Source organism: Portunus trituberculatus, chromosome 41, assembly GCF_017591435.1.
Source record: "Portunus trituberculatus isolate SZX2019 chromosome 41, ASM1759143v1, whole genome shotgun sequence".
NCBI classification, from domain to species: Eukaryota; Metazoa; Arthropoda; class Malacostraca; order Decapoda; family Portunidae; genus Portunus; species Portunus trituberculatus.
The window spans coordinates 19,375,941-19,401,891 of NC_059295.1; the positions used below are offsets into that span (position 1 = coordinate 19,375,941).

The window sequence follows — 25,951 nt, forward strand, 5'->3', positions numbered from 1 at the left end:
CATACCCAAAAATCGAGGTAAAAATGTTTCTCAGGAATACTCTATAATATTGTTGCTTTGGCAGAATGACAAAGAGAGTAATACCGGAAAGTTAAGTGCATATGATTCTTCTCTAGATATGTTAAGTAAAGTAATGCAGTGTTGTTGGTTAGCAAATGCACTCATCAAAAGAAACTATAGTGCCAGAAAAAAAAATAAAGAACAGATGAAATTTTAACCATGGTACGTTAAGCAAAGTAATGCAACGGTATTGGCTAGTGGCATTACATATTACGAGAAAGTAGTGTCGAAAAATAAAGTACAGATGAATCTTTCCTTGACACATTAAGCAGAGTTGTGTAAAGATTCTGGTACTCTGAAGCATATGATTATTAGAAGACATTTTAGGAGAGAGTAGTGCCGGAAAGTAAAATAAAGATGGAACGCACAGCAATAAGATACGCGCATACTTAAAACACCAATCTCAAGTAAGTGCGAGGTTTAAAAAATGGAGTTGTAAGTGTTCATAAATAAGAACTTGAAGTCATACCGAGAAGCAACCCGTTCTTTGTCTCATTCTCTTTTTTTTTATTTTCTACTTTGCAACCCGCCGACTCTCTCATTTTCTCATTCCTCCTACCAATAAATAAGAGAAAAATGAAAGAAAAACAAAGAATAAATGAACAAGTAGCAAGCTATACTAATGCATGGAAAATTATGTACTGAATATTTACTCATAAAAAAAAAGAAACTAGTGATAATAATAAAGAAGGAGATGCATCAGGGAAATTATAATCCTGAACTTTGATCGAGTTGCAAATAAAATGCAAATTTACTACAAGGAAAAAAAAGTGAAAGTGAGTGTAATGCGCAACTTTGAGTACTACGTCATGTGTTTTAAGAGTGAATGATGAGGCGGAATTATTAATGTGGAGGTGATGTGTTGCTTTTAGTGTGCATGTGTGTGTCTGTACGTATGCGTGTGTGTGTGTGTGTGCGTGTGTGTGTGTGTGTGTGTGTGTGTGTGTGTGTGTGTGTGGCGTCTAGTCTTGCGGAAAGAAACTCGTAGGTACAAATCATGTGCATAGATCAAGATAACACCGCCTCTAAGTGTCATAACTGCTATCATCATTAACACCACCGCCATCACCGCCACCATCACCATTTCGCGGCAAATCCTTTCAATATAAAAAGAAAAGAAGAATAAAGAAAGAAAAATCGTGACTGAAGGTGATTGAATTACCTAGACGAATGTGTGTGTGTGTGTGTGTGTGTGTGTGCATGCGTTCGCGAGAGAGTGTGTGCGTGCGTGTGTGCGTGTGCGCTGTAATTATCCCTCACTCTCTGCCTCGGCTTTGATGTAACGAGATTTTATGCAGCATTGAACTCCCAATTTATGAATAGGAAACGACGCGATGATGCAAATGCAGAACCGGAGAAAGAAGAGGAGGACGAGGAGGAGGACGAGGAGGAGGAGGAGGAGGAGGAGGAGGAGGAGGAGGAGTAGGGGCGGTAGCAGTGTTACTTTCTTCCTTGCTGTTGACGCCTCCCTGCCCGTCAGTAGGGAAGCTGCGCCTTTCCCCTCCCGCCTCTCGTAAACACTCTTTGTCGTAATGCCGAGGTCCTGGAGGGGAAAAATCAACGTGGATCCGAAAACAGGTCGTGGTAATGAGGATTGTTATCATATTTTGATTGTCGCGTATATGTAGGCTGGTGTTGATGTTTCCTGGATGTGTGTGTGTGTGTGTGTGTGTGTGTGTGTGTGTGTGTGTGTGTGTGTGTGTGTGTGTGTGTGTGTGTGTTGGTGATGCGAAAGTTTTGGAATATATTTTTCTTTTTACATTAAATGAGAATATCAAACTTGTATATCTGTTTTTTGAAGTGTTAAAACGTTTATAAAAACTTTAAAAAAGAAGGTATATACTATGTGTTTTGTTTAGATATGTGGCTGCATGTCTTTCTCCATATGCGTGTCGTTAATGAACACAGCAGTGCAAGCTTCACAGGAATTTTAATCTGATTTTCTCTTCTTTACAGAATGAAGAACCAGAACGCAACGAAAACACGAGACGGTGTGACAGGTTAGTTACTTTCAAAGATTTCAGCAAACCATTGTCATTCGGAAAGGAAATATCAAAACACATGGGTTGCATCGTTAACATTCTTTGACTAATTAATGACTTATCCCAGAGAAAATGTTCTTTGTTATCATTTCTTTCGTTTGTCGGATAATTTTTCAGCATTTGGTCGAATATGCGGAGGACTGCTTCGTTGACAAATCCTTTAGTAATGCGCAACTTATTATAGACATGTATGTTGTCATTATTTTTTACGTTTACCTCAAGCATCACTCTGCCATGCTAAGGAGGAGTCAGCTAGTTACTCAGTCAATCATTCTGTCAGTCAGTCGTAACCACAGGAGCGGGAAGTAATAAAGGGAGGATCCAGATGTGCCGCGGCCCAGAATTACGTCACATTCTCGAATTACGTCATAAGAAGGCAATTTTTCCAATCTGGGCCGCGTCGCCACACCTGCTGGAGTCTGAGGTGAAGGAAATGAGGCGAGGCGTGGTGCAGGTGTGACAGAGAAATGGATGAGGCGGAGGAATTTTTAGATGGCTGTTGAAGATTTTATATCAATTTTACCGTAGATTTGTTATTTTTTATCTTTTTTTTATCTTTTTTCTTTCAGGAGTGTTAATTTAAAGGGTTCTAAAGGGAAGAGGTTGCAATAGAGCTTAGGACTCTACCAGGATTTTTTGGTATTATTACTTTAGAATACCTTTTTTTTCATTCTTTTTAGGATTTCTTTCGTAAGATTATAAAAAAAAAAACATACAGGGAAAGAGTTGCAATAGATCGTATTGGCCTACAAGCTTTATGGCAATTTTACTGTAAATTCTCCTTACTTATATATGAGGGTTTGTGTAAAAGACAGCTTAAAAGGAAGGCTTACAATAGATCTTACGAATGTGCAAACGTTAGGGTTACTTTGCTCATTATTATGGTTGAGACAGAAAGACATGGAAGGGAATGATCAGTTTAGGAAATCTTCTTTTTGAGTTTGATTTCAGTTCCGTAGAGGCGATGAAGTAAGTTATATTTTTTAACTTTTCTATATTCTGTCGCTTATATGAAATGAATAGATGGCATGGACAATATGAATCTTTTTATTTCTTTTTCGTTTTTCATTTCTGTATTTATGGGTGACTACCGTGCGTTACAAGGGCAGAAATGGAAAAAGGCTCAAATACTGGTATGAAGGAGATAAACAGTAGGATCTCTTTTGATATCCTTTTTCCCCTCCTTTCTTTTAAGTCTCTTAGAAGATCTGGAAGAAGAGAGAAGAGATTGATGTGGGAATCATGGTGCGAATTTTTTTATACCTTCTTTGAGCGTTACAGAGAGGACTGAGTGATCTTAAGGTTATTTGGACTGTCTAGACAAAACAAATAGTGGTAGTGTGAACCAACTATTGCATTATCATTATTACTACGTTTTCATGCATACATGTTTCTCTGTCTCGGTTCTTGACTTCCAGACAACCCAGAACAAAACTAAAAGAAAAACGACAGCGGGAGTGAATTAAGCATGATATTCCTATTTCCTTAGAGGTAGCAAGCGGTGTAGAAGGGAAATGTTTGTGGTGTGTTAGAAGATGACATTGCCAGTCGCCTGTGAAAGCATTGCGTCATCTGGCTTGATATTACAGCTTGCAGACGTGTGTAAAAGGAAGCGGTGGATTGAGGCTATCATTGGTATCGTCTCCTTCTGTTTCATTGTTTTAAGTCGAGCCAGCGAGGAACTGGTTTGCGGCATGAGGAGAAGGAGGGATGGCTGTTCTTTCCGGTTGAGGGGCGAAACCACGACATGGCAAAAATGAATAGAAAAATAATGTAGAAGAAAAAGAACGAGTGATTCTATATAACGCAAACATGGAATACTATTGGAAAGTTTAGGAAATGAGACGCGGAAGGTGGATTAGAGTTGAGAGAGAGAGAGAGAGAGAGAGAGAGAGAGAGAGAGAGAGAGAGAGAGAGCTGTACAAAAGACGAATAATATAAGCAATAACCATTTTTTTCAACACATCTTCAAAGCCCCACCATGAAAACACAAGACACACACACACACACACACACACACACACACACACACACACACACACACACACACACACACACACACACACACACACACACACACACACACACACACACACACACAGCAGTTCCTTCCTCTCTATCCAACAGCGAGTGTAAATGTGTACAAATTATACCTTACATTAGTCTCCACCCTCATTCTATTATTTTCCTCCTGCACCACCACTACTCTCCTCCTCCTCCTCCTCTTTCTCCTCCTACTCCTCGTCCTCCTCCTGCTGCTGGGGTCCATCACTCGTCACACCCTCCACCACGCACCATTTTCCCCTCCTCCTAAGTGGTGCTCCTGTTTACTAGTTTTCTCTTCCCATGCTTGCTTCTCCTGGCCGCTTCCCTACAGGAGAGAGGCGTGGCAGTACACTTGGACAGTCAACTGGGGAGGTGGTGATGGTTGTGGTGGAGAAGGTGAAGGATTTAGAGGGAAAAGGAGAAACAGGTAAACGGAAAAGTGGTTTGAAGGAGGACATGGTGGAAAAGGAGAAGGGAACAGTTGGAGGAAGAATAAGAAGATAACCAGGTGAAGGCGAAAGAGGACGAGTAGGAAACAGGTGGAAGAGGAGAAGTATGAGGAAGAGAAGGAAAAAGAAAAGGAAGAAGGGTAGGGAAAAAAGAAGAAGGAAGGTGAAGAAAAAAGAAGTAAAAGTAGATAATGAAGAGGAGGAGAAAGACGAGGAAAAGGAGGAGGAGGAGGAGGAGGAGGAGGAGGAGGAGGAGGAGGAGGAGGAGGAGGAGGAGGAGGAGGAGGAGGAGGAGGAAGAATGAATAGCTAAAGAGAAATGTGTTGGTGTTCTTTTGTATGTGTCGAGTTTTCATTTCTTTTTATTTTTCTCTCTTTTGTGTTTACATTTATTTTTTTCAAGAATTTTAGTTGCCTTTTCTGTTTTTTTTTATTATTTTTTTCTTGTCTTTTCTTTTTGTTGTGTGTTTGTTTTGGTCAATGTATTTTTCTACTCTTCACTTTTCCTGACTTGTTACTTTTTTTTCTTTTTTGTATCTTTTTTTCTTTTCTTCTGCCCTGTTTTTTTCTCTTAGTTGACATTTCCTTTGTTTATGTATACCTTCCTTGTTTTTTTTTTTTTTCAAGTTGAAATAATTCTTAGCCTTTGTATCATTCATCTGAGCCTCCTTTTCCTCCTCCTCCTCCTCCTCCTCCTCTGAGTTTCTTTCTTTTCCACCGTTTGTTCCTTGTCATATCTTTCTTTTTCGTCTTATTCCTCTTCCTCCTCCTCCACTTCTTCTTCTTCCTGCTCCTCCTCCTTTTCCTCCTCCTCCTCCTCCTCCTTCTCCTTCTCCTTCTTCTCCTCCTCCTCCTCCTCCTCCTCCTCCTCCTCCTCCTCCTCCTCCTCCTCCTCCTCTTCCTCCTCCTCCTCCTTCTCCTTCTCCTCCGAGTTTCTTTTCCACCGCCTGTTCCTTGTCCTGTCTTCGTTTTATTCTTCTTCCTCCTCCGCCTCTATCTCCTCCACCACCACCTCCTCCTCCTCCTCCTCCTCCTCCTCCTCCTCCTCCTCCTCCTCCTCCTCCTGCTCTTCTTCTTCCTCGCTTTCATTTCCCTACTCTTTTTCTCCTTCCTCCTCTGCTATTCTTCCTCGTTCTTGTCACTATTTTAATTTCCTTTTAAATATTTTCATTTCCTCCACCATCACCACTACCATTGCTTCTTCCCCTGCACCACCACCACCACCACCACCACCACCACCACCACCACCACCACCTCTACCACCACCACCACTACCTTCCTCCTCCTCCGTGTCCCCGTAGTCCGACACAGACAAACTCCCCGGCTGCGAGGTGGAGAAAGCCGTCATCCTCAGCCCTTCGTGGTGTGATTAATGAATTCAACTTCCCAGCCAAAGAACTTTTTCTCTGCTCTTCATTTTCACCCGACGAGCGGAGCAGATGGCAGAATGATGTAAAGGAAATGAGATTATGGCTGAAAGATTTACACAGGTTATTACAGCTCGTCTGACGCTCGCTCTGGGAGAGAGAGAGAGAGAGAGAGAGAGAGAGAGAGAGAGAGAGAGAGAGAGAGAGTGATATAAAGGCAGGAAAAGACAGACAGATAGATTGAAGTGAAAATATAGAAATAATGGTAAAAAAATATATAAATAGTTTCATTGATGCCTAATCTACTCCTCTTTCTTTCTTTCCTTCATTCCTTCTGCTTTTCCCTTGATTCTCCTTATCTGTCTCCTTTCTTCTCTCTCTCCCTAGCTCCACTTCCTCTCCCTCTGTCTCTTCTCCCTAGATGCATTCCTCCCTCTCTTATTTCCTTACTTTCTATATACTTCTCTCTCTCTCTCTCTCTCTCTCTCTCTCTCTCTCTCTCTCTCTCTCTCTCTCTCTCTCTCTCTCTCTCTCTCTCTCTCTCTCTAACACAGCAATGCAGGACAGGTTAGGTCGGAGGGACAGGGAGGTGTAAGTTAATTTTGTTAATTTTATTTGAGCTTCACCGCCGCCAACGTCTCGACACGTGAAGAATATTACTCTCTTGATGCTGAATGGCAGAGTGGCGCGCCTTGGTATATTATCACACCCAGCTGCCTCTCTCGACCCTCCTTGCTCACTCCCTTGCTTGCCACTATGCACTCTCTCTCTCTCTCTCTCTCTCTCTCTCTCTCTCTCTCTCTCTCTCTCTCTCTCTCTCTCTCTGATGGTTTTTGTGTGTATGTGTGTTTTTTTTTTTTAACTTGTGTTTGTGTTTCTTGTTTGGTGTTTGTTTTGCTTGACTGTTTTCTTTTCTTTTTATTTTTTTACCTTATTATTATTTTCGTCCTCCTTTTTCTTCATCTCTTTGCGCTTCAGTATCTTTCGTTCTTGATCTTTACTGTGTGTGTGTGTGTGTGTGTGTGTGTGTGTGTGTGTGTGTGTGTGTGTGTGTGTGTGTGTGTGTGTGTGTGATGGGGGTGGAGGGAAGGATTGACGGTGGATAAGGGGATTTTAGGATATGTTTCTATGTGCTTTCTTCTTTTTTTTTCTTTTTTATTTTGTGTCAGTGTACAAATTGATCTTTATTACATGTAGGTTTTTCTTTCTTTTATTTTCTTTTTTTTACATATCGGGATTTATTATTTTTTTTTATCGGCATCTTCCTTCACCCTGTCCTTCTCCCATTTATTTGTCCTTCTCCCTTCCCTCTCTCCTTATTCTACTCTTGATCCTCGTCGTCCTCCTTTCCTTCTGTGTCTTTCATTGTCTTTTATATTTCATCATCCAAATCACTTCCTCGTCTTCAATATTTTTTTTTTTTTTTCTTGAGCTTTCGTCCAATCCTTTTTCTCTTTCATTCTTGTTTGCCTCCTCCTTACTCTCATCTTTTTTTTTTTCTTCATCATCTCCTCCTCCTCCTCCTCCTCCTCCTCCTCATTACCCCTCTGCTTAATAGCTCATTACTCAATACTTACTTGTCTCATAATTTTCCCTCTCCAGGACGTGGTTAGTTACTGTTTGCGTTCCATTTTCTTTCTTAATCATACCTTGTAGTACGTTTTCTTTTCCTATTAGTTCGTGTTTAATTTATTTTGTTTTACTGTTTTTTTCTTTGTTTTATTTCTTTCGTTTTTTTTTTCTTTTCATGCTGTCTTTTTATTTTTGTTTCTGTTTATATATATTGTGAATTGTTGATTTTCACTAGTTTTTATTCATTGGTGTTCCGTTTTCTTTTTCCGTCTTTTTAGTATGACTGTCTGCTGTTTGACTTCAGTGTGAAATGATATCCCTCGTGGCTGCCTTCGTTAACACTGGGGTTTTAAAGGAGGTGCCAAAGATGTACTATGTAACACAGAACAGAGATAACCAAATAGAAACGTAGTAATGATAGTAATTATAGAAAAAAAAAATTGCAACTAGCGAAGGTGATGCAAAGTAATGATAGGATGTAATGAATAGAACTAAATATTCGTATGCTAATTCTTCTGCTTGTTTGATGTCCATAGAAGGAAAAGTTTGAAAAGTTCGAATTCGACTTTTAACCCCTTCAGTATTGCGACACATTTTCACCTTGAGATTTGTGTACGACTAAACCATTTTATTGACACTAGGAAGGGTTTATGGAGGTCAGAAGATTAATGGCCGCTGTCTTCACTACTCTAATCCCCTAAATAAGTTTCTGAAGCTGTATAAAATCGCCAAATCGTAACCAGAATGAATATAGAAACGCGTCACGGTACTGAAGGGGTTAAGGGTGTAAATACATGGAAGTAACAAAGAAGTGGTGATGATTGCTATTGTGATCAAACTACATTAGTGTCCAAGTTTTTTTTTTTCTTCATTATATAACGTAGGAGTAAGGAAGGGTGACTTATGGAGAAAAATATTAAGATTTGTGTAATAACTTGTACCTGAAGCGAAATATATAAAAAAAAGAGCTAAAAATTAACCCTAATGTAAATAATATAAAGATCAAACACCAGTCTAATCCTTTTGTAAGACATATCAAACACGTCACGATTTTATCCCCTCTCCCTTTCCTTCCCTTCCTTCCCACTAATAAAAAAAAGCATAAAAAAACGTGAATAGAAAAAAATATATATAAATTTACTCTTAATAGTCTTATCATGGAGATCAGATACCACCAATTTACTCGTATTGTTGGTTAACCTACTAAGAACTTCATATCCATAGAGTACCTGAGGGTGGCCATTAGTTAGCCGTAGTGTGCGCTGCTACATCTCGACAGACCCTTCATCTATCCTTATACAGCGCATCGGAACGCAGGGGTCACTCCTCTAATACCCCAACATACTCTTTACTTTAGTACACCCCTGCCAAGCCATTATCTGTAAATTAAACCCCTTATGCAACCTATCGTACCTGCAATCTAACTTATTAAACGGTATTTTGTTCGTATATGCCATTATACTATAGCCAAGCATAACGATAGCATTTTGTTACCAGACATGCCATATATAGCCCAACGCACCCCTTAAAACTCGTCCAACGTAGCTATAACATAAGCCATAATATGTACAAGATCATTTGAGCATGACCAGTTCAACCAAAACACTGCATTGTATTATGGATTTTTGTGTGTAAAGAGCATTGGTGATATAGAGAAAGCAGGACAGTGAAAAAATTTACGGCCGGTTATGGTCCCACACCCCCCCAAAAAAAATGAGAAAAGAAAAAGATACAATAAAGTAAGTCAGTAGTAAATGATAAATATATATATAAAAAAAAAAACGTAATTAGTTGTCAAACAATAAGAATTCCAGTCGAGTAAGCAAATTTAATTCCTCAGATAACTCATAAGCGAGAAAATAAGGTAAATAACGTAGTATATTATCTCAGTACAAAATCTTTTACAATCCCACATTTCCTGACACGTAGATAGAAACGCCGTAAAAAAAATAAATAAATAAGGTGACTTTAGAAAATGAAAACAATGGAGGAGAGATGGCGCGTATTTCAAGTTGACGTAATCCGTTAAAACACCTGTTCCTTGATTGACATATAATCTTATATCAAGAAGATTGAGTCACACAAGTGGGCAAGCATCGACAGGAAGAGAACAGTACCTAATAACCTCACTTTTCCTTCTATAAGGTAGAGGACACCACCCAATCTCACCTCCCTAACACACTTCGAGTCATGGGAAGGTGGAAAACACTATGAAGCAAAAGGAAGTGCGTGATAACCTTATCCTCTTTTAGTAGGTAGACAACACCAGCTAAACTCACCTTTCTAACACACCTGATCTCTGACACACTTAGTATAGTCTTACCTCAAATACTCAAGTCACAGGAAGGTGAGTGAGCAGTAAGGGGCAGTGAAGAAGTACTAGTACCTCCTAACTTCACCTTTCTTTGCCCTGAAAACACTCGTTGCCTAGCACACCTATAGTTTTACCTACATTTCCGCGCCTCACCTTCCATTAACCCCTTCCGAGAGCCCCCAGGAAGCGTCACCGTGCCCGTAGGAAAGGCGCCGCATGTAACATTCTTCCAATTTGATGTCAATTTTCCGGCCAATTTTGTGCTCCAATTTGGCCCGTGCCGAACAATAACACTGAAGATTGGAAGTGAGGCTTGAAGGAAGAGGAGGAGTGTGAAGGAAAGGAGGAGGGAGGGACGGATGAAGGGACAACGACTGTGTGTGTGTGTGTGTGTGTGTGTGTGTGTGTGTGTGTGTGTGTGTGTGTGTGTGTGTGTGTGTGTGTGACATATTGAATGTGAAATTTGCATGGAGTTTGTGCATGAGAGAAGGAAAGTAAGACGAAGGACAAGTGAGTAAATGCTTCACGAGAGTAATAACGAGTGGAGTGTCTTGTGGCCAGTTCATTAATTGGTGGACTGAGAAATTAGCCTCCGTAAGCTTTTATTTCCCTCCCTATGCATAAATAAAATCTCATACTTAACAACGCTATATCTGTAATTCATCTCAAGTCGTTGTGTACCTAGAGTAAATCAAGAACCATAGTAATCATTGGTCATTACTAACATCGCGAGCCTTTAGTAAACAGTTCATTATATCACACACCACCACTGCAGCCTCTGTGGGGACTAGCAAAGACAGAAGCAGCAGCGGCAGTGTGCAGTGTAGCAGACCTCCACAGAAAACAGGAACACTGGATTCTTAACGCATTAATAAAGATACCAATGGAGATGTTCTTATGTAACAGGAAATGTAACGCGGGAAGTAATTTTCGAGAGAGAGAGAGAGAGAGAGAGAGAGAGAGAGAGAGAGAGAGAGAGAGAGAGAGAGAGAGAGAGAGAGAGAGACATCAAAAGAATATAAAAATGAAGGTGTAGAGCGAGAGCGAGAGAAAGAGAAGGAGGAAGAGGAGGAGGAGGAGGAGGAGGAGGAGGAGGAGGAGGAGGAGGAGGAGGAGGAGGAGGAGGAGGAGGAACAGTGTGAAGGAGAATGTATGAAGGAAGGGGAGGGAGAGGAAGAAAAGAGACCAGAGGGAGAAAAGAAAGACGACGAAGAGGAGGAGGAGGAGGAGGAGGAGGAGGAGGAGGAGGAGAAGAGGAGCAGGAGGAGGAGGAGGAGGTCTTGTGCGGCTCACCAACCCCTGGGGCGAAATGTGAGGCAAAATGGAGCAAAGGAGAGAATATGGAGAGAGGGAGGCAGGACGGAAGGAAGGAGGAGAAGGAGAGAAGGGAGGGAAGGCATGGAGGAAAGAGGAGGGAAGGGAGGGAGGGAGAGACTCTTCACATTGCCCCATAATTCAAATTTTCTTCTTCCTCCTCCAGCAATTTCTCTTCCTTTGCTCTGAGCTTGTTTCTTTTCCTGGTATTTTCCCTTCCCTTGCTCTTTACTTCGTTTTTAGTCTTATTTCCTTATTTCCTTTCGGTTACATCCTTGTCATCATCACCACCACCACCACCGCCACCACCATCACCATCACCACCATCATCATCATCATCATCATCACTATTGAGTCTTTATTTCCTTTCATTAATCTTCTGGGGATACTTTATCAAATTGTCTTTCCCCTTGTTTATCTCCAGACTCCTCTTCCTCCTCCTCCTCCTCCTCCTCCTCCTCCTCCTCCTCCTCCTCCTCCTCCTCCTCCTCTTCCTCCTCTTCGCCATCCAAGGTCCCGCTGAGGTCCTCCCAGGGGGTGTTTAGAGAGCTTCTGCTTCCCCTTTTTAATGTGTACAGTGAAGCTTCCCTGCAGAGTCTTGGATAGCAGAAGCAAGGGGCAGAGGGCGGGGGTGGGTGGGGCGACTGGTGGAAGAAAGGGGAAGGAAGGGAGGAGGGCTGGAGAGGGAAGGTCTAAAGGAGAGGAGGAAGATATAAAGGGCGAGAAAGAGAAGATGGTAGAGGGATGCGAGGGGAAGAGTGAGGAGTGAGGGGAGAGGGAATAAAGAAGAGGGAGCAGCAAGAGGATGGCCTTAAGGGGGAAATGGTGCCAGTAATTTTTTTTTCTTTTCTTTTTTTTTTGGTCCATTTATTATTGATATATATTACTTGGGATGAAGAATTTATGTATATATAGAAGTAAGGTTAAAGTCGATTACAGTAGTTTTTATACCATGCCATTTATTTATTTATTTATTTTGAGATGACAATATTAAGGAGATGGAAAGAGTGTAAATTTATGAAGTCAATGGCAAAAAAAAAGAATGTTTTTTTTCTTTCACATAGGAGAACGCTAGAGCTTCAGATAAATACCGTGCCCACAAAGTACTAATGATTGATAATAAAAAGACCAATGCAAGAAGAAGAAAAGGAAAGTAAAATCATAAAAAATTAAAAAGATCAATATGAAAACGTTGAAAAAGATTATAAAAATGTACACGATTTTATCTATTTACATTTTTATCAACATTTTCTATTCTTTAATATCTCAGACTAGAGGAAGAGGAAATGTTAGGAAAATATATTTACTAAAAAAAACTAAAATACAATCGCGTTACGTTTAATTTCTATACTATGACCTCTTAGTTTACATGTATTTATACCTTAATGAAAAAGAAAAGGAAACAAAGGAGTAATGTAAAAGAAATGCACAGTTATACAGTTATAAGATAAAAATCAATCATATCTTACCATTTTTGATATCGTCTTCATTACTATTGTCGTATTTTTTTTTTTTATTTAGAGAATCAAATGGTACTAATAATCACTGCACATATATACTAGCATGGATTTCAGGCATAACTAATAATAAAAATCACTGGACTGACATGAATTTAAGGGGCAACTAAAGTACTGAAAATCACTGCACAGATATTCTCTAGCATGGATTTCAGGTATAACTAATAATAATAATCACTGCACTGGCATGGATTTAAGGAATAACTAAGCACATGATGATAAAATATGTAAGTAGTAAAAAAAGAGAGAAATGATCGACTATCACGGCGCATTTAGTCTTCATTTACTATTTTATGTTTTGTGAAGGGAAGGAAATAGTGTTGATGATAATTATTGCACAGATAGTTATTGGAATGGTTTGAGCGGCATTCTGGTGAGCAACAAAGGCAAAAAAAAGTGCAATGAACGTAAATTAGGCCGCGCCATTGATCGCAGCGTGGCGGCTATTGGTGTAATGACTAAATTGGATCCCAACCTACGTTTTTCGCCAATAAGTTCCATGATCAAAAAGCTGCATCAGGTTTTATTTCCATTTTAGTGGTTTTACCTATAATTTCTTCCTCCTCCTCCTCCTCCTCCTCCTCCTCCTCCTCCTCCTCCTCCTCTTTCTGTTTATTTCAATGTCTCTCTCTCTCTCTCTCTCTCTCTCTCTCTCTCTCTCTCTCTCTCTCTCTCTCTCTCTCTCTCTCTCTCTCTCTCTCTCTCTCTCTCTCTCTCTCGGAGGGAAATGTAGAGAGGGATTAAGTATGGAGAAAAAATAATAGCAGTAATAGTGATAATAATAAGAATGATAATAATAATAACAATGATAATAATAATGATAATAATAATAACAATAATAATAATTAAAGCAATATTGATAAAAACAATAAATACTACTACTACTACTACTACTACTACTACTACTACTACTACTACTACTACTACTACTACTACTACTAATAATAATAATAATAATAATAATAATAATAATAATAACCTATAGAACAACATTTTTTTGTGTGTGTGGGTGGGTGGATCGGTGGGTGGATCGGTGAGAGAGAGAGAGAGAGAGAGAGAGAGAGAGAGAGAGAGAGAGAGAGAGAGAGATTGCGTCAATTGATTGATGCCTCTGTGCAATTATCGAAGTACGAAATTAGACCTTGGTCTTGCCTCATCACTTTTCCCTTCAGCGCCACTTTCTGCTGCTTCTCACATTTTATTTCCTATCATTACTCACTGATATCTTCCTCCTCCTCCTCCTCCTCCTCCTCCTCCTCCTCCTCCTCCTCCTCCTCCTCCTCCTCCTCCTCCTCCTTCTTCTTCTTCTTCTTCTTCTTCTTCTTCTTCTTCTTCTTCTTCTTCTTCTTCTTTTTTTTCTTTTTTTTCTTCTTCATCTCCAACTTCTCCTCCTCCTCCTCCTCCTCTCTATGAATATACTTACATTCTTTCTTTCTTTTCCTTTTCCTCTTCTCCTGTTTTTACAGTTTTTCTTTCCCCCCTTCTTGTCCTCTTCCCTTTTTTTTTTATTTTATCTTTCTCTTGCTTCTCTTTTTCATTTTACGTATTTTCGCTTTTCTAACGTTCTTTTGCCAATATCCTCCTCTTTCTCCTCCTCTTCGTTGTCATAGTCTTGTCTTTTCATTATACTTGTCATAGTTCTTCATCACTTCCTTCCTCTTTCCCCTTCGTCTTCTTTCCGTCCACTCTTCCACCACCACCACCACCATCACCACCACCACAACCACCTCCGCCGCAGCCGCCACCACCACTATAACAAGATCACCGGCAGCCATGATGGAACTCGCTCCTCGTTCATATTTATCTTTTCTGCGTTGATATTTATACGTGTTATATTGCAGGAGAGAGATGCATGTGTGGTTGAACTGAGGTGAATTAAGTTAGACTATAGAACTTAAAAACCTCGTTGAACTTTGGTTGTGTAAAAGCTGTTTTCTTCTTTTTTTAGTTAAGAAGAGTGTTTTGAATAAGGTTGCAATTCATAAAACTAGAACTTTCATTAGGTAAAAGTTGGAGTTCTTATCCTTGTGCGTATTTTAAATTGAAGTGAGTCATGTCAGGGTTACAAAATATATAGGAGTAGAGCTTAAGTTAAAAGAAATAAATAGTAGTCTTTTTTTGTTCATATGTTATGTCGAGAAACTACTACTGGTTACAACAGATAACAGTTAATTGAGTATTCTTAACAGAGCATTTGAACAGATGAACATTTATTTATGGCCAATATTTAGTGAAGTGCAAGATTTCGTTTTTTTTTTTTTTTCGTTAATGACTAACCGTTCTGAAGTGTGGGCTTTTCACGCAACATAAAGAAACATAGAAGTGTATGATGCACCAAATAACATGCGAGAGTAGCGGTGTGGTGCAGGAGGTGACGAGGCATCCAGCACCACCTCCCCACCTGCCGCTGACACGTGGAGCCAAACACACGCACAAAAACCTCCCTAGATATGCGGGAGATAAATTCCCACAAACCACCACCGTCACCACTTTGCATCTTCCTAATATATTCGCGCCGAATAAAAGCATTGTGCGGGAATTACAAGCTTGTCAGTAACACTTAAGCTCAAGATGTTCCCGGCGTGCGTGCGAGAGTTGAGGGAAGATTGCATACTCCCAGCTTGTAATTTGGTTGCAAAAACACACTAAACGATGTGTAAGTAAGGGAAGTGAAGGGAGGAGGCAGCGGTGTTTCCTCTCGCGCCGCTCCGGGAAAGGAATGATGAGGCTGATGTAGGTGAAGAGGACGCGGGCAGGTGAGAAGGCGGCCGGCCAGGTGAGGAGGTTGGTAGGCAGGCAGGTGAGGGCAATCCAGGTGAGAGTTTCAAGGGAATGCATTCATCGAGCCCAATTAATACTATGCAAATACTGCTTTACTACCTATCTCCTCTGCCACCTTCTGTTCTCCGCCTCGCTTTCCTTTCCTTCCCATTTCTCGTTTGATTTGTTTCGTCTTTTGTTGCGTTTTCTTTTCGTCTTTCTCATCTACTTTATTTCTCTTGTGTATTTTTTTTATGCCATACAAATACATGTCACTCAGTTTCTAGTCTTTGTTCCCTTTTTCTGTTTTTTATTCATATCTCCTGTCTCAATACATACGTTTTCTTTTGTTATTGTTTCATTTTGTATACGTTTTTTTTTTCTTTTTATAAGATGTACATATATTGTTTGTTTAAATTTACCTTCTTCCTCTCCTTTTTTCATTTCTTTCTCACTTTTTTTCTTTTTTTATGTGATGCTTAACTTCTTCTTTACTTTGTTTTCCTTTTTTTATACGTTGACTTTCCTTACATTTCACAGTTTCTTACATTTTCACACCATTTTCATGTTTACCACGAGTTTTATACTAAATTGTTCTTTAAGTCTCCATTTCCAAATCTATCATTTATTTTCTTCTCCCTCACTACTTCCTTTTCCGCTCTTTAACTTCATTATCTTACCTGATTTTTCACCTGTACCGTTTCACTTCATATTTCTAAACCCCCTTTTGTGTTCATATTCACTTCTCTCCGTCCTTCCTTCCGTCCCTGTCATAAGCTTTTCAAACTCTATTCTACGTAGACACAAAAGACTTGGGAGTGACAAAAACACTTCATTACTTGGGAGACGAGAGTTATAATGCGCTACAACGAAACACCACCAACACGCAAACCGAAATATATACATAGGAAAGCTGGAGAGTAACACGATGACAGGATTATACAGTGGAAGAGGAGAATGAAGAGGAAGAAGATGAGGAAGAAAAGGTACAGGAGGAAGAAAAGGGACAGGTTCCTTATGTATCTCTATAAAGTAATAACAGAACTATGAAATCATCGCATTTTTTCTCTATCACCACGCTTCCCTTCCCTCTTACCACACACTCTCTCTTCCTCTTTTTCCTGGTGCTCCTCCTCCGCAGTAGAGTCGAGGAGAAGCGTGTGAGTGACGTTCGATCCTTCGTAAGCCTTATCGGGCTGTTCTAGTTATCTGTCAACGAGACCGATGCAGCGAGAATCGAGGAACCATTTGGTGGCGAGGAGGAGGAGGAGGAGGAGGAGGAGGAGGAGGAGGAGGAGGCTGCGTTGCTGACAAGGGTAAGGGAGGAAAATAGGTGATTGGAAGGAATATGAGGGAAGAGGGAAGGGAGAGATGGGAGAAAGGGAGGGTAATGAGGTTGGCACAAGGAAGGGAGGAGGAGAGAAATCAGAGGGGAATAGATGCAGAGGGAAAGAGGGAGGGAGGAATAGGAGAGAAGGAGGGAGGGTGGGAGGGAGGGAGGGAGGGAGGAAGGAGGGCTTCAGCAGGGTTCGGAGGGGTGGAGAAATGGAAGGAAAGGGAGAAATGGAGGGCGGGAGAAAAGAAAGAAATCGAAATGCAGCTGCGGTTGAGGCATAAGGCTTCTTGAAGAGAGAGAGAGAGAGAGAGAGAGAGAGAGAGAGAGAGAGAGAGAGAGAGAGAGAGAGAGAGAGAGAGAGAGAGAGTATCGCTAAATTGCAGCACACAAATACATACATAGAAAGACAGAGACATATTGACACATAGAAAGACAGAAAATAGCTTTGTAGATAGTCAGTCATACACACACACACACACACACACACACACACCGCGTAGTGTAGTGGTTAGCACGCTCGACTCACATTCGAGAGGGTCTGGGTTCGAGTCCCGGAGGCGGCGAGGCAAATGGGCAAGCCTCTTAATGTGTAGCCCCTGTTCACTTAGTAGTAAATAGGTACGGGATGTAACTCGAGGGGTTGTGGCCTCGCTTTCCCGGTGTGTGGAGTGTGTTGTGGTCCCAGTCCTACCCGAAGATCGGTCTATGTGCTCTGAGCTCGCTCCGTAATGAGGAAGACTGGCTGGGTGACCAGCAGACGACCGAAGTGAATTACACACACACACACACACACACACACACACACACACACACACACACACACACACACACAGTGACACAGGTGCGATCAGAAGGACGTTTCCAAGCGGGTAATTATATTAAAGGTGTACGGTCACACTGTCACCTGGCGGGAGGCGGCGCCCGTCACGACTTGCATCACACCTGTATGTCTGTGCCCCCTTTACCTTGCAGTCTGTTGGCGATTCATGTGTTGATTCTCTATTCTCTTTATGTATTGCCTTTTTTTTTTATTTCCTATTATCATCTGGTTTATTTGTTCAACTTTTATTTATTCCAAGCGTCTCTATTTTTTTCTCTTTGTCTGTTACTTGTTAGTTTGTTTGTGTTTCCTTTTACTTTGCACTGTTTTGTTAATACGTCATTCTTTTGTCTTTTCTTTTTATTTATTGAATTGTGAATATATTTTGTTGTTCTCTCTAATGTGTTTCGATGTATATTTCTCCTTTTCCATGACCTCATTTCTTTATACTTTCAGTCTTTATCCGTGAATTTTTTTGCATTGTCTTTACTGTTTTATCTGTCTTTGTTTGTCCGTCTGTGTGTCTGTTTCGCTTAGCCACCTTTCCTTCCTGTCTGCTAGCAATGTGTTGATCTCTGCTTGTAATTCTTTTAAGCGTAATTTTTCTTCATTTTTTCATTACCTCTTGTCTCTGGTCTCTTCAAAGTCTTTCAATATATAATGTTCATATATCTTTCCCACACTCTCTGTCTGTTGCTTTATCGGTCTGTCAGTTTCCTCTTACCTTTCTAGTCTGTCGCCAAAGTGTTCATTCTCTACTTTATATATGGATGAGAATGATAAACAAGAATACGAAGATACATATGCTATATACAGTGTGCTACGTGCAGGATTGATGGCTTCTTGTATCCTCCCTTATTGACTTATTTCCTTACGTTCGTACATGTATAGTCCCATTAACAATCTCTCTCTCTCTCTCTCTCTCTCTCTCTCTCTCTCTCTCTCTCTCTCTCTCTCTCTCTCTCTCTCTCAGCACACGTAAATTCTCTTCATTTATTGCTTGCGAAATCAATATCTGAGGATCACGTCTCGCCGCCGCTGCTGCCGTCCCGTCCCGCCAGGAGAAGTCAGAAAGAGAGAGAGGCGCTGACGGGACGGGGAGGGGCGGGGCGTGGCGGGCGAGTACTTGGGAGAGCCTGGCGGGGGCGGTGCATGACATTGGTTGTGATGGGGCGGGAGGAGGAGATGGTTGGTGATGAGTGAGGAAAGAAAGGACGGTAAAGCAAGGTAGGAGAAAATAATAGAAAGGAAAAATAGGTAAAGGGTTTAAGAAGTAAAGGGTATTCAGTCATTTGGTGAAGCTCAGAAGGTTGTGGTGGTGGTGGAAGTGTGTTGTGGATGTGGTGGTGAGGTGTTGAAGAAAAAAGGAGTGGTAAAGGACTGTAAAGAAATAATGTATATGAATTAGAGAAGTCGAAAATGAAAAAAAAATAATAATTAGTCATTTTGAGAAGATATAAATAATTTCGTGTTTTATTTTATATTTTGTTATTGAATATTTTGTTGTTGAGCTGTTAGGCTTTTAGTATCAGCAGAGAGAGAGAGAGAGAGAGAGAGAGAGAGAGAGAGAGAGAGAGAGAGAGAGAGAGAGAGAGGAAGGAAGTCTCACATACCTTCGTTTTCTTTTCAATTTCTTGTATTTTTTTTTTTCACGTATTAGTCTTCTTCCTATTACCCGCCTGTTCCATCTCCTCCTCCTCCTCCTCCTCCTCCTCCTCCACCACCACCACTCCTACATCCTCCTTCCTTCCCTCTCTCCCTTCCTGCCTCCCTCCCTTCCTCCCTCCCTCCCCGTCAGGAACAGAAAATATGACACTGGTAAATTGGATTTCCTACAAAACTTAGAAAATTAGTGTATAGCGGCTGAAAGAAGGCAAAGACGGGATGCCTCGGGACTGGAACTGAGCCAGAGCGATGGAAGGAAGGGAGGGAAAGAAGCATTGAAGGAGATAACGAAAGAAAACCAATAAAAGTAGGAGGAAATGTTGAAAAAGTAAGCGACACCTGTTTTTTTTTTTTTCTTATTCTTTCTTTATTTGGTTGATTGTTGCTTTTGCTCATTCTCGTAGTCTCTCTCTCTCTCTCTCTCTCTCTCTCTCTCTCTCTCTCTCTCTCTCTCTCTCTCTCTCTCTCTCTCTCTCTCTCTCTCTCTCTCTCTCTCTCTCTCTCTCTCTCTCTCTGTCCTCATCTTCCTTTGACTATTACTCTCCTTTCTGCTCTACATTTTTCTTTTATTAGTCAGCATTTATTCTTTCTGACGCTCTTTTCCGTCCTCCTCCCCCTCCATACTCCTCCTCCTCCTCTTCCTCCCCCCTCCATACTCCTCCTCCTCCTCCTCCTCCTCCTCCTCCTCCGCCTCCACACGGGAAGGTTGCTGTCAAATGCCTTAATGAAGATACAACAAAACTTCTGTAATTTCCCGCGGGAGGACCTCGACATGGGGCCTCCCGAAGGTGTTTATTGCGCACCTGCTTTACACCTGACGGAGGGATGGTGTGTAGGAGGGACTGGGGAGACGAGGAGGAGAAAGGCGGAAGATATGGATAGGGGCGGGAGAGACGGGAGAGGGAAGGGAGAGTTTGAAGAGACAGATGAAGTAAAGAAGATGTAACTGGCAGACGGTAGGTAGGACGGAAGGGAATGTTGTATAGAGAGGTGTAGACTTGCGTGAAGTCAAAGATATAGGGAAGAGTTGGAAAAATAATGATAGGTTGGTGGTATAATAGGACTGGTGAAGTAAACAAAGAGGTGGACGAACAAAGGAGGTGGATAGTATGGATGGGATGGATAGGAGGTAGTAGAGAGATGAAAAAATGAAAGATATGGATGGTAGATGATATGAAACATGAAGAAAAGAGATATAACAAAGAGACAGAAGAGCAGGATGGATTGTATAACGAAAATAGCAAAGTTTTTATTCTTAGTCTCTCTGAAAAGGACTCATTCAGAGTGAGGAGGGATGAACAGTCAAGTACTCTTTTTTTTTGTATCATTTTTAACTGGTAGCAGTCAGACCTTTGTTCGACTGTTCCTAGAATCGCACACTGCTGAACACTTTGATAATTTCCAATGCAAACATTTAAACGGGAATTATAAAAGATTTGCAGAAAGAGAGATACCAATATTTACTTAAATAAATAGAACTGATATATATATATATATATATATATATATATATATATATATATATATATATATATATATATATATATATATATATATATATATATATATATATATATATATATATATATAAGGTAATCTTAGCTAAGTTCAGTTACAAAATCAAAACGTTTTCATAATACGGAGTCATGATTAAAAGGAGACGCGAAATGAAAAAAGAATAAAGGAGCTATTAGTCAGATAAGTTAGTGAAGGGGAAAAAAAACTGGCATATGAAAGGGATGTAAGACTGGCAAGGTGATCTTCGTAATAGAGGAGGTGATAGAGTAGGGGAATGATGGGAATAGTATGTGCAGGTGATGTACGAGTAATACCAAGGTGATCTTTGTTCCCTTACCGTCATGAACGCCTTGCCGTGTTGCTTATATCCGTCTCCATCTCCCGTGAACCTGTGAAGTAAAGAAAAAACAAAACGTAAATAAAAACGAAACATAAATATCTCGGATACAATTTTGATTATTAAGCATAAGCCAAAAGGATTCGATTAAATTAAATGAAAATGATCAGTTAAACATAAGTAGTAAGCAGAGAATTAAACACAGTACATTCATAAATATATTAACGATAAAAGGTGGAATTAATAAGCTTCAGTTTAATATCCCGCCCGGTATTGTGTTTAGTGAAATGTGTCTGGCGATAAGCGATTTTGGTGAATGTAAATGTGGCGATACCATCTGATGAATTAAAATCAGATGTATAAGTAGTTTTAAGAAGTACCGCTAAAATAAAGAACGTTTTTTCACCACCAAGATAAGAAGAAAATGAAAGTAACAAAGACTGTAAATAAAGCAAAATAACAAATGAACGATAATAAGAGGAAAAAAGGGAACTGAATAAACAACATCTCGGGAAATTTATAAATATTGAGATAGAGGTTGCGAAGAAAATTTATAGATATAATAAGCATTCAAATAGGCAATCATTACTAAACAGAAAATGCTGATTCGAGGAAAACTCAATAAAACAGTAATGATAAAATATAAATTGGATGGGAAAATGCGATCGCTGAGAGAAAGAGAAGGACTGGAAGGAGGAGAGGGAAAGGAAGAGAAGGAAGGAGGAAATGATGAGAGGAGAAGAAGAAGGAAAGAAAGGATGAAGCAGAAAACGAAAATGAGGGAAATAATGAAAATTAAAAAAAACATGGGAAAAGTGAGGGAAAAATGCGTGAAAGAGAGAGAGAGAGAGAGAGAGAGAGAGAGAGAGAGAGAGAGAGAGAGAGAGAGAGAGAGGACTAAACTTCTTAAAAAAACACACACATTAAAAAGAAAAATAACACGTACATGAAGGGAAAGGAAGTGAACCCTTAGAGAAGAGGAAGAAGAGGAAAACCCAATAATCATACGCGACAGGTATACTACATCCTTTTACCTCCTCTCCCTCTCTCTCTCTCTCTCTCTCTCTCTCTCTCTCTCCTTCCCTCCCCCTCTCTCCGTCTCTCCCTTCAAGTGGCTGGTAGGCCGAATCTATCACGGAGGCCTAAGGTAATAATTGCTGCCTTCCTCGTCCCTAATTTGACAATGGTGACACGTCGGCCATCACTCTCCGCCCTAATGAGACAGTGCACCTGGCCAAATGTTACCTGTACCTGAGCTCGATAGGGAGGTGAAGGAAGAAGCTTAATTTGGAGGTGTTTCTCTCTCTCTCTCTCTCTCTCTCTCTCTCTCTCTCTCTCTCTCTCTCTCTCTCTCTCTCTCTCTCTCTCTCTCTCTCTCTCTCTCTCTCTCTCTCTCTCTCTCTCTCTCTCTCTCTCTCTCTCTCTTATTTGGGTTTTGTTCAATTGCTAATACTAATTTTCTTTTAAGTACCATATGCAACAAATCTTCCTTTTTTCCTTTCTTTTTATTGCGATTTTCTAGTCATCCTTCCACGCTTGGTGAGGGGAAGGAAGATTGGCAGGGGAAAGATGATGATCCTTATCTTTTATACCCCACATACCTCCCTTCCAAGCTTCCCCTCTTTCTCTGCAACCTTCTCATTCCCCCTTGCCAAGCTCCCTCTATCTGCCTCTCTCCCTCTTTCTCCCTTTCCTTCTCCCTCCTTCGCTACTTAACCCTCTACTGCGCGACACTACGCCCCGTGTGTGGCCCTCAACTTAAGACATTATCCATGATTACATAAAGGAGAATTATGCTCAAGGGGGGCCGCCATAAACAAAGGCGTTAAGAGCATAAACATCAGCTAGAAACGCTCGCCCCCAGGACCGGATATCAAATCCTTAATTACGCCCCACTCCAAACTGGGAGGACGACGAGAAGGAAAAGATAAATAAACGACAACCCTTGATGCAGGTGTGTGTCTCTATGTGTATATGTGAGAGTTTGTGCGCGTGTGAAAGGGGTGGGGAGAGATGTTCTAGTGTGTGTTCTCTCTCGTAACTCTTGATTAAAAAGGTAAAGAATAACGTTAAGGTTCTAGAAAAGGGCGTGTGTGTTTGTTGGAGTAGGATGAGGAGGTTTAGATGCGTGTCTGCTCTTCCTAGTGTGTGTTCTCTCTCGTAACTTTAACTAAAATGGTAAGAATAACGTTGAGGTTCTAGAAAAGGACTGTTTGTTGAAGTAGGTGTGTGTGTTTGTGGGAGTAGGATGAGGAGGTTTAGATGCGTCCGTCCTCTCTTCTTAGTGTGTGTTCTCTCTCGTAACTCTTGATTAAAAAGGTAAGAACAACGTTGAGGTTCTAGAAAAGGACTGTTTGTTGAAGTAGGTGTGTGTGTTTGTGGGAGATGCGTCTGTCTGCTTTTCTCGTCTAACTACAATAAAAAAAAAAAAAGATAGCGTGTAAGTCGGCCTGGGGAGGAACTGAGGTAGGAAGGAAGGGGCCGGGAGGACCATTGCTCTTCTAACTAGGATAATAAAAAAGGAGGGAAGGATAGCGTGAAAGATTAGACGGCTGGGTTAGGAACTTGAACCAAGGCGACATTTTGACCACAGAATTTCAAGGCCCTAGTTATTTCGTGGTAGTAGTGGTGGTGGTGGTGGTGGTGGTGGTTGTAAGGCATCTGAACAGTGCAATTATCCGTAACAAGGGGCCTCTGTTCACGGAATCCCACTAAACAAGGAGCTTTTAACCTGAGACTCTGTACTTAGGGCCTCTCAACTCAGGGACATTTTCGCAGGGGTGAGGGACCAACCAGCCTGCAGTATGTCACCCCGCAGCCCCGACCACGGTAGGCTTCCCTCACCCCGCTCCACTTTATGGCGCTGACGAGGGTGGGGCGGGTAGGGTGCAGCAAGATAAGGGTGTAGAGGGTGTAAAGGAAGAAGGGAAGGGGGGGTGAGGGAGGAGGAGTGAAGGATTTAAGGCGGGGATGTGTGTGTGTTTTTTTTTTTTCATTATTCCGATACATTGTATGACTTCTAGTGGTGGTGGTAGTTGTAGTTGTCTTCTTTCCCTCTCTCTCTCTCTCTCTCTCTCTCTCTCTCTCTCTCTCTCTCTCTCTCTCTCTCTCTCTCTCTCTCTCTCTCTCTCTCTCTCTCTCTCTCTCTCTCTCTCTCTCTCTCTCTCTCTCTCTCTCTCTCTCTCTCTCTCTCTCTCTCTCTCTCTCTCTCTCTCTCTCTCTCTGCATAAACTTTTATTATAATTTATATTGTAGTTTATTTATTTTTTTTTTTGCATTTTTTTTTTTTTGCAATTTTTTTCTTAGATTTCGATTATATAAACCCTCAAACCTAATTTCCCTATGTGGCAAAAGCTTCTATTTCGATGCATTTTTTTCTCTTTTACCTTTGCAGAAACCAGATATGAGAGGAAACAATAAAGTCTACATATTTCTCAGTTTCCACCTTACATATGCTTCCTTCTGCCACCTCAGTGCAATACATACCTTCCTTTTTTCCTCCCATTTCCCTGCCATATATCCTTCCTCCTCCTCCTCCTCCTCCTCCTCCTCCTGGAAGTACACTTTTTCCTTCCCGCAGGACACACGGGGACCCTTCCTTCCCAAATCATTTGTAATGTTTAGTGTCAAGCCCGGATTCCCCCGCGGCTGCAGAATTTACGATTTCATTAATGTATATTGTTTCAAATTACACGCTAGTTTAATGTTACGTGGTTCCTGGGCATGCAATTAGTAATTACGCGAGACATCATTAAGACCTAAAATTGGCTTACGTTTCCTGTATGGGTGGCTGGAAGGGTGGCAGAAAAGGTGGAGAATGGGTCGGGTAGGGGCAGTGGGGATGGTGGGAAAGGGGGGATGAAGGGGTGGGGGTTTAAATACTACATGTCGCGACTAACGTAACCCAAATGCAGGAAGAGGAAAAGCCCTTTATTTTTGCCTCTGGTTTCGGATACGGGTGACACTGGGATACCTGAGCTGTAATTACCCGGCGGAGTAATCGTGGACCACAGGTGAGGCGGGGCGAGGTGAGAAGGGAAGGGAAGGAAAGGGGCAAGAGGAAGGAGGAAGGGAATGAAAGGGTTTAGTGGTGTAGGTGAAGATTTCGTAACATTGTACCCTGACATTCTCGTGTTTATATGAGGTTGTTTATTGTGTGTGTGTGTGTGTGTGTGTGTGTGTGTGTGTGTGTGTGTGTGTGTGTGTGTGTGTGTGTGTGTGTGTGTGTTTGCTCCTTTGGATGAATTCCCTTTCGTGTCTTTTTCTGAGAGAGAGAGAGAGAGAGAGAGAGAGAGAGAGAGAGAGAGAGAGAGAGAGAGAGAGAGAGAGAGAGAGAGAAAGGAACCGTGTGTCACAGTAAAGGACCTCTAATTAATAGGTATGACACCAGAGTTTGTGTGTGTGTGTGTGTGTGTGTGTGTGTGTGTGTGTGTGTGTGTGTGTGTGTGTGTGTGTGTGTGTGTGTGTGTGTGTGTGTGTGAATGTGTCATCCGTTATTTTAATAGGTGAAGTATAATTTTTTTCATCTTCTCTAACTATAGGAAGGAGGACATTTTCTCCTTTATGTCCTGCCATCAAACGCTAATCACTGTGACTTAAGAATATTTAATCCACAAAGTATTTTTTTTTCTTGAAAGTGACTACGTTTTTTTTTTTTTCCATCGACTATATTTGTTTGTTTATACGTATATTTATTTGATTTATTCTTTGTGTTTTATCTCCCGCGTTATCTTGTTTATTTTCATTTATTTATTCTCTTTATCTATGGTTTCACTACTTGCTTTTTTCTGTGTTTATTGTTTCTTATTTATATTTGTTATTTTTCAATGTGACTT

At 41.0% G+C, this 25,951-nt stretch overlaps 1 protein-coding gene and 1 long non-coding RNA gene across 3 annotated transcripts in view; one reads left to right on the forward strand and one right to left on the reverse strand.

Moving 5' to 3' along the window:
- The window catches only part of LOC123516584, a 204,889-nt gene that overhangs the window by 100,101 nt on the left and 78,837 nt on the right, over positions 1-25,951 (forward strand). The window contains exon 2 of the long non-coding RNA XR_006678241.1: positions 2,017-2,060. This is a non-coding gene — a long non-coding RNA (uncharacterized LOC123516584). The remainder of the gene's footprint in view (positions 1-2,016; positions 2,061-25,951) is intronic.
- LOC123516582 overlaps positions 1-25,951 on the reverse strand; it is an 86,781-nt gene that overhangs the window by 7,499 nt on the left and 53,331 nt on the right. For both annotated transcript variants that reach the window (XR_006678238.1, XM_045276103.1), the window contains exon 3: positions 21,117-21,168. Coding sequence is in view for 1 of the 2 variants with exons in the window: in XM_045276103.1 (XP_045132038.1) it covers positions 21,142-21,168 (27 nt within the window). In the remaining variant the exon portion in view is untranslated. The remainder of the gene's footprint in view (positions 1-21,116; positions 21,169-25,951) is intronic.